This window comes from Engystomops pustulosus, chromosome 6 (assembly GCF_040894005.1).
Source record: "Engystomops pustulosus chromosome 6, aEngPut4.maternal, whole genome shotgun sequence".
Taxonomy (NCBI): Eukaryota; Metazoa; Chordata; class Amphibia; order Anura; family Leptodactylidae; genus Engystomops; species Engystomops pustulosus.
In genome coordinates, this window is record NC_092416.1 from 40439732 (window position 1) to 40452223 (window position 12492).

The window sequence follows — 12492 nt, forward strand, 5'->3', positions numbered from 1 at the left end:
AGGAAGGGTTCGTGGTTTCCCATTGCTCCTTTTACCACGGAGAGAATAAATGGGTCTATACACAAGGAGAGACGTTAACCATGTGTAGCTGCGAGAACAAATTTTCAGATTTTAATGGACCAGCAAACAATACCTTTAGAATTTGATGGAATGGCTGACTATACAGCTAGAGGCAAGAGCGTCTTTCAAAATTTTGATGGATCGCCAAACGATACCTTAACTGCTCAGCAGTAAAACAGGTTGGCGTTTTTTCACTGAACATGAACCCGAAGCACTAATGGCACTTCTGGTTGGCTGAAACCTAACCCCTGGAATTCAGCAAGGACATCACTAATTATGATGTTATGTGTGCATAAAGTATATATAATACCTTTGGAAAGTCTACAGTCCCTTAGCTATAATAATTGAAATTTATCATGATCATCTTTTGAGATGTTTCCAAAACTTGATTGGACAGAAATTAAAAATACACACCGCCCATTTATATATGGTTTTTTTAGGTTTATAAAGGGAACCTGTCATCAGAACACACATTTTCACCTAATAACAGGTTCCCATAGCCATTTTAATACTAATTGACAATCTATTTTTTTAGAATTAAAATTAAAAGTTCTATAATTTAATAAATGTAGTGTATTCCCTGACAGACTTATCACCCCCCACCCCCACCACCACCAACACAGAGCTAAATATTCCTCTTTCTTTTTTCCTCCCGCTGCTGTGAGATGACAGAGATTTGCTTGTAGCATAAGGTCAGCTAACCGGCCGCTTGAGGGAGGGGGGAGGAGCAGGGAGAAAAGATGAAGTCCTAGCAGAGGAGAGAGTAGATAATGATGATGATGTAACAGATGCCCCAGTGACATGATGCAGTTTAAACATAACCAGACCCCTAATGACTTATTTACTATTATAATACATTACACACCAGTATTAACAAGAAACTTATTGTTGAAGAATTTGCTTTTTACTTTAGTTTCTGGGCATGAATAAAGTATTTACCATCAAAATCAGCAATATCCATCCTTGACTTATCAATACGCGGAGCATACACAACTTTCACAATTTCATAACCGGCATCTTTGATAGCCTTCTCCAGATCCTCCTTTCGTGCGGTCATTAAATTAAAACGTTTGTTACCAGCATGATAGAATGTAGCATTCAGTGTACCCAAAATCAAAAGGTGTCCTCCAGGTTTTATCAAGTCCTGGAAATTTTTTAGAACATCACAATAGGATTTTATGTCCTTAGATGGACATTCAAGACAGAGACAACACAGGAGACAGTCAACTGGTGGCACGACGATAGGATCGTAAGGGTTTCTCTTCAGAGCATCACATTTTAGGACTTCTTTCACCTTACTGCGGAGCTTCTCAGCCTTTTGTTCACAATTCCACCTTATAAAATAAGAAAATAAAAACAATTTGACATTGGAACTGAAGCTTCTGTCTAAAACATTAATTATGTGAATGCCCAGGTAGGACATTGGTTCCCAGTAGTTCGCCTAGTTGCAGGTTAAAAGTATAGCAGACTATAGGAAAATAATTCGGTAGAAAGAGGCTATCCTTGTTATGTAACTTATCATTACAGATATACACTCACCAGGCACTTTATTAGGTACACCTGTCCAACTGCTCGTTAACACTTAATTTCTAATCAGCCAATCACATGGCGGCAACTCAGTGCATTTAGGCATGTAGACATGGTCAAGACAATCTCCTGCAGTTCAAACCGAGCATCATTATGGGGAAGAAAGGTGATTTGAGTGCCTTTGAACGTGGCATGGTTGTTGGTGCCAGAAGGGCTGGTCTAAGTATTTCAGAAACTGCTGATCTACTGGGATTTTCACGCACAACCATCTCTAGGGTTTACAGAGAATGGTCCGAAAAAGAAAAAACATCCAGTGAGCGGCAGTTCTGTGGGTGGAAATGCCTTGTTGATGCCAGAGGTCAGAGGAGAATGGGCAGACTGGTTCGAGCTGATAGAAAGGCAACAGTGACTTAAATCGCCACCCGTTACAACCAAGGTAGGCAGAAGAGCATCTCTGAACGCACAGTACGTCGAACTATGAGGCAGATGGGCTACAACAGCAGAAGACCACACCGGGTGCCACTCCTTTCAGCTAAGAACAGGAAACTGAGGCTACAATTTGCACAAGCTCATCAAAATTGGACAGTAGAAGATTGGAAAAACGTTGCCTGGTCTGATGAGTCTCGATTTTTGCTGCCACATTCGGATGGTAGGGTCAGAATTTGGCGTCAACAACATGAAAGCATGGATCCATCCTGCCTTGTATCAACGGTTCAGGCTGGTGGTGGTGGTGTCATGGTGTGGGGAATATTTTCTTGGCACTCTTTGGGCCCCTTGGTACCAATTGAGCATCGTTGCAACGCCACAGCCTACCAGAGTATTGTTGCTGACCATGTCCATCCCTTTATGACCACAATGTACCCAACATCTGATGGCTACTTTCAGCAGGATAATGCGCCATGTCATAAAGCTGGAATCATCTCAGACTGGTTTCTTGAACATGACAATGAGTTCACTGTACTCAATTGGCCTCCACAGTCACCAGATCTCAATCCAATAGAGCATCTTTGGGATGTGGTGGAACGGGAGATTTGCATCATGGATGTGCAGCCGACAAATCTGCGGCAACTGTGTGATGCCATCATGTCAATATGGACCAAAATCTCTGAGGAATGCTACCAGCACCTTGTTGAATCTATGCCACGAAGAATTGAGGCAGTTCTGAAGGCAAAAGGGGATCCAACCCGTTACTAGCATGGTGTACCTAATAAAATGGCCGGTGAGTGTACTATATTGTGTGACCGGAGCTCTATATGTTCTTAGTCCTTCATCCTTATTTCAGATTCATGTGAGTTCTTATTCCACACATAGGATCCCTTAGTACATTTACAGACCAATCTGACCAAAACGCTTCAGATGAGAATAAGACACCATTCAGACACGGAACTGCTATTATGTTCTCCTAGTCCTCAAAATTCTCCTGGTTGTAAATTCCGCTATGCAGAGAAAATATACAAGGACATAGTGTCGACATTTCCAAAGTGTTAAGCATTTTAATATCAAATCTACTCACATAAAATTAAGTAAGAATGCGTATATAATTTCATCGAGGACGTCAAGTAACTGCCCGGCCGAGTTTGCAGCTAGATGACTAACTGAGCTCTCAGGTGTTGTAGAGGAAGAAAAAAAACCCATACAAACTTAATATGAAAAGTGTATCAAAATAGGGAGTTGTTATAACTTTTAATAATATTTTTGATTGTTTGTATGTATGATGTATTATGGTTTGCATATCTGTATTATATGAATTGTCAAAAGAGAAATTAATCTCAACAATGTATGTATAATTGGAAAGTGAGGACTGACGCCGGTTATGCCCCGGAAGAAGCTGCAAGGTGAAACCCAGGATCCGGCAGTGAATTGACATCCTTGAGGAAATTATATGCGCATTCTTACTTGATTTTATGTGAGTAGATTTGATATTAAAATACTTAATTCTTTGGAATTGTCTACACTATGTCCTTGTATATTTTCTCTGCATAGCGGAATTTACCACCAGGAGAATTTTGAGGACTAGAAGAACACTATAGCAGTGTCTTATGGTGTCTTATTCTCATCTGAAGCGTTTTTGATCGGATTTGTCTGTAAATGTACTGAGGGATCCTAAGAACTCACATGAATCTGAATTAAGGATGAAGGTCTAAGAATGTATAGAGCTCCGGTCACACAATATAGTATACTTTTAACTCTTCGGGTGATATTTGGATCCATACGGGACCGTTGATGTAGCTCTTTTCACAGATAAGGTGCTGCATTTTTATAATTTTTGAGTTTTAGTGTTTTAAATTTATCATTACAGACCCTCTTCCTAATAATGGAATTCTGAGTTCACATGTTATTTTATTTATCATGTATAGTTTCCAGATAAATCATGCCTGCAAAGGACAACAAGAATAGTTGCCCGATCTTCTCCATTTCATTACAGGAATCTCATCCCGTTTTGACTTTATAGTACAGCTTTTTGATTATCTACAATGTATTATCACTAATCTTGCAGATTAAAATATTCTTGTACATAAGGCCTTATGTTTTAAGTTGCAAAATGATTAAATACCTGTTTCCTTCCAGCTCACATACATGTTCGATAATGTGAGTCCAGTCAAAAGCATCTGGATCCTTTTTCAGCCATTTTTGGAATTCAGCCCGGTTTTGCTCCAGTAGATCCGAGACAATGATTTTATCAAACACTTCACAAGCAGAAAGGAGCTGATAAATGGAGGCTCCTGTGCCAAAATCAAGCAGTGTATCTCCCTTTACTCCACCTTTAAAGATGTAAAACAATATGTAATTATCAGTTTGCTGCAAATTTTTTATGAAAATTCCACCAACTTTAGCACCCTATAATTATTTTAGAGGTGGAGGAGAATCAAATAAACCCATGGTGAATGGGGTCATCACGTTAGTGATTTGGGGAGGAATGGCTTGTTAATTTAAATACATTTTGATCTCTGACAGTAAAGTAAGTTGTGCGCTATATGAGCAGGTGCAGATTTGCCCCATAATGTGTATCTCTGCCATGTCCTCTTCTCTCACCTTTTCTATTTCAGAGTAAACAGAGCCTCTGAATAATAGCTGTCCTATAAATGTTACATTCAATTATTTAATAATTGGAATTACTGAATCTTTTACCTTTTGTGAAAGTTTCATGTAGATTTGGCAACACAAAACCTGTCCACTCCCCTAAAAGTAGACCTCCATTTGCCCGATACGATGTATTTAAGTAGTCTTTAGAGTTAAATTCATTTATGTAGTTTTGTTGAGAGGTTGAAGGGGCAGCCATTATGTTCTGTCCTCGGGATTGTTCTTGGACTCCTTTATAGATTCTTAAGAATTAGTCCTGATAATAATGGCATTAACACAGACAAATAAACTGTAAATCAATCAAAGCATTTTCTCTTTTATTTGGTTTTACCGAGGATTTTTTTTCACCTGTATATTTTGTTGCATAAACTAGAGGGGCTGGTTGTTGTTTTAAACTGTTTATATATCTATTCTATTAATAATCTAAATCTAAATTATCCAATTAAATGTGGTTTAAGTAATAACATTTAGATTGGTGCTTATGTAAGCAAATCCCCACATATTTTACGATGTGCAAAATAAATCATAAATTGTTGTGGAGAAATGTTCTGTGGCTTTCAATTTAACTTTATTATTTCTTTCCATAATGCCAATTCCAACATAACCCCAATTTAATCTGTATGCTAATAAGACACTTGGCACGCTCAGGACATGTCCTCAGCACCTAGAGTACTGCTGTTCCCACTTCTTCCAGTGTTGCACCATGCAGCTCGCTAATCTTCTACGTATCTGTGTATTGATATATTGGTATAGCCAGGAATACCAGTGCTTCAGGTGCTAAGGACACACTCTGGCTACACCAGCTGTCTTATTAGCATACAGATTAAAATGGGTATTTCTCAGAAACAACATACTAATGTACAATAATAATATAAGTGTTCTTTAAATCATCTCTACAATATGCTGGCAACAGATTACTAGGCCTGGCAGTAGTAGTACTAATAGTGGTAGTAGTAGTAGACTTTCTTTAACAGACAGTCAAACTGCAAGCAATTGTAGTTTAATATAATGCATATACTTATAGGCAAAGTAGCATAAAGTAAAGAAACATACAAGAAAAGTAGTGGATAGTGACTTAGCTGTCTTAAAGGAGCCCTCCTGTAACCCAGTAATTCTGGAACAGCAGAATGATCTCTAAAGACCTGTTGAGATGAGCCTGTAGACCTTTGCCAGTTCCCCCCTTAAATACCCTGAAAATTGTTGTCCTATGAGTCACAACCAGTGATGAAATAGTAAAAATCAGTCTAACTTTGATTTCCAAATTCTGCTTAGTCAACATGTCAAGGGTATCGAAGTAAACATATTTTAATTTTGAACAAAAAGTGCTTAGACATGTGTAAATCTCTCATGCAGATTTGGTCTTCAAATTTTCAAGAAATGTATTTAATACATTGTGACAAAATGCTGGAAAGTATCCCCTGGGTGACCTCAAATAATTACATTTAGGTTAGCAGTAGACCAACAAATTTTCCCTCAGGGATCAATAAAGTTTAATCTTATTTAATCTTGTTCCAACAAACTCAATTCTTGTTTCTATGAGATCTACCAGACATAGGCCTATATATTGCACTCAGCATGCCCACTTAATTCAAAGTTCCTGGTTTGACCCAGTAGGTCCCGCACTCACATGTAGGAACAAAATCACTTAGCAACGTGTAGGCAATAAGGTATTGAAATGGAATAAATTTGTGCCATACTTTATGCAAATATCTAGTTGAAATTAAGGTCAACCAATCTGGTTATGGGAGACCCAGGTTGTACTGGTGCGATAATCTCAATATTTGCACTTGTGGTATGTGACATTATTTAGCAAAAATTAATGCTAAAATATAAACTCACCAATCATAAGGGCAAAAAAGACACTGGGACAGATTTACTTACCCGGTCCATTCGTGATCCATCGGCACCTTCTGTGTGGAGGATTCGGGTCTTCCGACGATTCACTAAGGTAGTTCCCCGATGTCCACTAGGTGTCACTGCTGCCCTAAATTTTTTTTTTTTAATGCGGCAGTTTTTCCGAATCTCCCCGATTTCCGTTGTGTGCATGCCGGCGCCGATTCGCCACAATCCGATCGCGTGCGCCAAAACCCCAGGGCAACTCAGCGAAAATCGTCGCAAAACGGAAAAAATTTGAGTAACCCGCCGGAAAAACGCGTTTCGGGCCCTTAGTAAATTACCCCCAATGTATTGAATAGTACAATAAGACATGTGATATAAAAGCTGGAGTCTATTATAAAATATGTGATTAATCTTTTGCAAGAAATACTATTACTGGTCAATAGAGATGGGCGAATTTGTTAAAATTTGTTTCGTCCCAATTCGCCGAATTTTTCGAAAAAATTTGATTCGACCCGAATCGAATCAAACGAATCACATTAAAAAACAGGCATTTCCTGGCTGGAGAGAGCCTGAAGGGTGTTGTAGAATGTTGTGCCATGCTTAAATATGCATAGGGAGCGTTGTTTGGTCTTAAAACAATGCTGTGTTTTAGTATGACACGCACATGACAGCCGCGGCTCTTAGAATCGCTTCACTCTATCAGGGCCGGATTAAGGTTGGTGGGGGCCCCTGGGCGCAAAATCTGGTGGAGGCCCCAACTGAGTGTAGCGTGCATACACATCCTCCTGCTCACTATCCACTATCCCCCCAGTAACACCGCTACGTACACCCGCCTTACCCCCAGTAACACAGATACATACAGCCACCTTATCCCTAGTAACACAGCTACATACAGCCACCTCATCCCCAGTAACACAGCTACATACAGCCGCCTCAACCCCAGTAACACAGCTCCATACAGCAGCCTCACCCCCAGTAACACAGCTACACATAGCTGCCTCATCCCCAGTAACACAGCTACATACAGCCGCCTCATCCATATTAACACAGCTACATACAGCCGCCTCATCCGTAGTAACACAGCTACATACAGCCGCCTCATCCGTAGTAACACAGCTACATACAGCCGCCTCACCCACAGTAACACATCTACATACAGCGCCTCTTCCCCAGTAACACATCTACATACAGCCGCCTCACCCCCAGTAACACAGCTAAATACAGACGCAACGCCCCCAGTAACACAGCTACATACAGCTGCCTCATCCGTATTAACACAGCTACATACAGCCGCCTCATCTGTAGTAACACAGCTACATACAGCCACCTCACCCCCAGTAACACAGCTACATACAGCCGCCTCACCCCCAGTAACACAGCTACATACAGCCGCCTCACCCCCAGTAACACATCTACATACAGCCGCCTCACCCCCAGTAACACAGCTACATACAGTCGCCTCACCCCCAGTAACACAGCTACATACAGTCGCCTCACCCCCAGTAACACAGCTACATACAGCCGCCTTGCTCCCAGTAACACAGCTACATACAGTCGCCTCACCCCCAGTAACACAGCTACATACAGTCGCCTCACCCCCAGTAACACAGCTACATACAGTCGCCTCACCCCCAGTAACACAGCTACATACAGTCGCCTTACCCCCAGTAACACATCTTTGTATCTACCTTCTCTCCTAACAGATATGCAGTCCCATTTAACATACACCTCAGCCCGCACCAGACGTGCAGTCCCACAGTTTATACAATTACACTCATTTATACACTGATATATACACACCTTTATATACACACATAAAGTTCTACACTCGTATGCTTGCACCCATATATATACAAGTATACACACACATTTATGTACCCATATACATTTATACATTAAAACACAAACTCATAAAGTATATACACACATACAGTAGATATACATAACACATACGGCATACACATTATATACAATATATATATATATATATATATATATATATACATATATATACACACATACAGTATACACTGACCATATATACACATGCTGCATATACATACAGAATATACACACATACAGCAAATATACACACGTTCAGTATATACAGCATGTTCACACACATACGGGAAATACACACACATTCAGTATACAGAACATATACATACATACCACATACACAGCATATAAACATAAACATACATCATATATATATATGCTTATACAAATATATGTGTGTATAAATACAGTAAATGCATATATACACAGTATATACATATATAGACAGTAAATGCATATATACACAGTATATACATATATAGACAGTAAATGCATATATACACAGTATATACATATATAGACAGTAAATGCATATATACGGTATATACAAATATACACAGTAAATTAATATATACACAGTATATAAATTATATATATAGACAGTAGATGCATATATACACATATACACAGTTTATACACATATACACAGTAGATGCATATATACACAGTATATACACATATACACAGTAGATGCATATATACACAGTTTATACATATATACACAGTATATAAATAGAATATACATCATATATGCACACAGATAAATACATATGTAGTGTATACTTCCCCTTTTTGGATGACCAACAGTCGCGTCAGGCGGGTGTTCGGGGGGGATCTTGTTCGGCGTGAGGTCGGTCGGCTGCTGGTTTGGACGGGAGGGGGGGGGATCACTGGTTAGGTCGGGGAGAGCAGGGGGGATGGAGGCCGGCACTTGTTCCGGCGGGGGGGGGGGGGCGTTAGGAGCGGAGGACGGCCGCTTGTTTCAGGGGGGGGGGGCGTAGGACGGCGGTTGTTCCGGCGGGGGGTAGGGCCTTAAGAGCGGACGACGGCCGCTTGTTTCGCCGGGGGGGGGGGGCGGAGGAGCAGAGGATTGACACTTCTCTCGGCGGCGGCGGGGCGGGGTGGGCGCTGTGCTGCGCAGAGGACGGACACCTGTTCCGGCGGGGAGGACGAGCGTAGGACGCCCGCTAGTTCCGCCGGGGGGGGGGTTGGAGCAGAGGAGAGCCGCTTGTTCCGCCAGTGTGGGGAGGGGGCAGCGGAGGACGGCCGCTTTTCGGTCAAGGTTGGGGAGCGGAGCACGGCTTGTTCGGGCGGGGGAGGAGGGGGTTGAGCGGAGGACGGGCGATTGTTCTGCCGGTAGGGGGTTGGGGAGCGGAGAACGGCCGCTTTTCAGGCGGGGTTGTGGAGCGGAGGACGGGCGGGGTGGGGTGGTGGAGAGAGCGGAGGACGGCCGCTTGTTCGGGCAGGGGAGGAGGTAGCGCGAGCGGGGTTACGAGCGGGCGGGGAAGTTTAGCCATGCAGCGGAATGGGCGGGCAGGGAGGTGGGAACCTTTGCCGGGGGGCGGACGGCTCGGCCATGCAGGGGGATATACGGGGAGGCGGTCACCTGTGCCGGGGTCCGGCGGACGGCTCAGGAAGGTGGCGGCTCAGGAGTCAGGGCCCGGGGGCGCGATCTGGTGGGGGCCCCCAGGGGGGGGCAAGATGGTGGGGGCCCCGGGGCTCGAGCCCCGAGAGCCCCGCCTATAATCCGGCCCTGCACTCTATACTTCCATGTGCACTTACATAGGCCAACTTCCCCAAATAAGCGAAGCGGGAATGCAGCTTGACAAGGTAACGTCTGTGCCAGCTCGAGAGGACTGAGCTGAGGGCCAAGATCCCACTATAACATCAAAGAGTGTACTCTTTTTACACTGAGTGGCACAATAATATAGTGTGAAGGTGGCATCAGAAGCAGCAAGAGCCTGCAGAGTGGCACAATGATGTAGTGTGAAGGTGGTATCAGAAGCAGCAGGAGCCTGCAGAGTGGCACAATGATATAGTGTGTTGGTGGCATCAGAAGCAGCAGGAACCTGCAGAGTGGCACAATGATATAGTGCATTGGTGGCATCAGTAGCAGCAGCAGCAGGAGCCCGCAGAGTGGCACAATGATATAGTGTGAAGGTGGCATCAGAAGCAGCAAGAGCGGCAGAGTGGTACAATGATATATTGTGTTTTTGGCATCAAAAGCAGCAGCAGGAACCCGCAGAGTGGGACAATGATATAGTGTGAAGGTGGCATCAGAAGCAGCAGGAGCCTGCAGAGTGGCACAATGATACAGTGTGAAGGTGGAATCAGAAGAAGCAGGAGCCCGCAGAGTGGCACAATGATATAGTGTGAAGGTGGCATCAGTAGCAGCAAGAGCGGCAGAGTGGTACAATGATATAGTGTGTTGATGGAATCAAAAGCAGCGGCAGCAGGAGCCCGCAGAGTGCCACAATGATATATTGTGAGGTGGCATCAGTAGCAGCAGGAGCCCGCAGAGTGGCACAGTGATATAGTGTGAAGATGGAATCAGAAGATGCAGGAGGAGCCCACATTGTGGCACAATGATGTAGTGTGAAGGTGGTATCAGAAGCAGCAGGAGCCTGCAGAGTGGCACAATGATATAGTGTGTTGGTGGCATCAGAAGCAGCAGGAACCTGCAGAGTGGCACAATGATATAGTGCATTGGTGGCATCAGTAGCAGCAGCAGCAGGAGCCCGCAGAGTGGCACAATGATATAGTGTGAAGGTGGCATCAGAAGCAGCAAGAGCGGCAGAGTGGTACAATGATATATTGTGTTTTTGGCATCAAAAGCAGCAGCAGGAACCCGCAGAGTGGGACAATGATATAGTGTGAAGGTGGCATCAGAAGCAGCAGGAGCCTGCAGAGTGGCACAATGATACAGTGTGAAGGTGGAATCAGAAGAAGCAGGAGCCCGCAGAGTGGCACAATGATATAGTGTGAAGGTGGCATCAGTAGCAGCAAGAGCGGCAGAGTGGTACAATGATATAGTGTGTTGATGGAATCAAAAGCAGCGGCAGCAGGAGCCCGCAGAGTGCCACAATGATATATTGTGAGGTGGCATCAGTAGCAGCAGGAGCCCGCAGAGTGGCACAGTGATATAGTGTGAAGATGGAATCAGAAGATGCAGGAGGAGCCCACATTGTGGCACAATGATATAGTGTGTTGGTGGCATCAGTAGTAGCAGGAGCCCACAGAGTGGCACAATGATATAGTGTGAAGGTGGCATCAGTAGCAGCAGGAGCCCGCAGAGTGGCAGGATGATATAGTGTGAAGGTGGCATTAGTAGCAGCAGGAGCCCGCAGAGTGGCACAATGATATAGTGTGAAGGTGGCATCAGCAGGAGGAGCCCACATGGTGGAACAATGATATAGTGTGAAGGTGGCATCAGAAGCAGCAGGAGCCCGCAGAGTGGCACAATGATATAGTGTGAAGGCGGCATCAGAAGCAGCAGCAGGAGCCCGCAGAGTGGCACAATGATATAGTGTGAAGGTGACATCAGAAGCAGCATGAGCCCGCAGAGTGGCACAATGATATAGTGTGAAGGCGGCATCAGAAGCAGCAGCAGGAGCCCGCAGAGTGGCACAATGATATAGTGTGAAGGTGGCATCAGAAGCAGCAAGAGCATCAGAGTGGCACAATGATATGGTGTGAAGGTGGCATCAGTAGCAGCAGCAGTAGCAGGAGCCCGCAGAGTGGCACAATGATATAGTGTGAAGGTGGCATCAGAAGCAGCAAGAGCGTCAGAGTGGCACAATGATATAGTGTGTTGGTGACATCAAAAGCAGCAGCAGGAGCCCGCAGAGTGGCACAATGATATAATAAGAAGGTGATATCAGAAGCAGCAGGAGCCCGCAGAGTGACACAATGATATAGTGTGAAGGTGGCATCAGAAGCAGCAGGAGCCCGCAGAGTGGCACAATGATATAGTGTGAAGGTGGCATCAGTAGCAGCAGGAGCCCTCAGAGTGGCACAATGATATAGTGTGAAGGTGGCATCAGTAGCAGCAGCAGCAGGAGGAGTCCACATGGTGGCACAATAATATACTGTGAAGGTGGCATCAGAAGCAGCAGGAGACCGCAGAGTAGCACAATGATATAGTGT

The 12492-nt window shown here is 43.9% G+C and overlaps 1 protein-coding gene across 3 annotated transcripts; it reads right to left on the bottom strand.

The window, feature by feature from the left end:
* Positions 1-521: 521 nt before the first annotated feature.
* On the bottom strand, positions 522-5846 carry LOC140134968 (indolethylamine N-methyltransferase-like). Of its 3 annotated transcripts, none has more exons than XM_072155826.1 (5): positions 5722-5846; positions 4717-4899; positions 4142-4349; positions 1000-1394; positions 522-808 (listed from the first exon to the last, which is right to left on the bottom strand). In XM_072155826.1, exons 2-5 carry the CDS (start codon positions 4865-4867, stop codon positions 537-539), a joined length of 1026 nt encoding a protein of 341 aa, XP_072011927.1. In that variant the 5' UTR covers positions 4868-4899; positions 5722-5846; the 3' UTR covers positions 522-536. The 3 variants fall into 3 exon arrangements, with proteins under 3 accessions (XP_072011927.1, XP_072011926.1, XP_072011928.1); XM_072155825.1 differs by having other exon boundaries at positions 4717-4924; XM_072155827.1 differs by lacking the exon at positions 522-808 and having other exon boundaries at positions 943-1394; positions 4717-4924.
* Between the last annotated feature and the right edge of the window lie 6646 nt (positions 5847-12492).

Coding starts and splice junctions, on each gene's coding strand:
- LOC140134968 (XM_072155826.1), bottom strand. CDS start 4,867: ATGGCTGCCCCTTCAACCTCTCAACAAAACTACATAAATGAATTTAAC. Junction 4,350..4,716: donor ACATGAAACTTTCACAAAAG/GTAAAAGATTCA, acceptor ACATCTTTAAAG/GTGGAGTAAAGGGAGATACA. Junction 1,395..4,141: donor TGTGAGCTGGAAGGAAACAG/GTATTTAATCAT, acceptor TTATTTTATAAG/GTGGAATTGTGAACAAAAGG.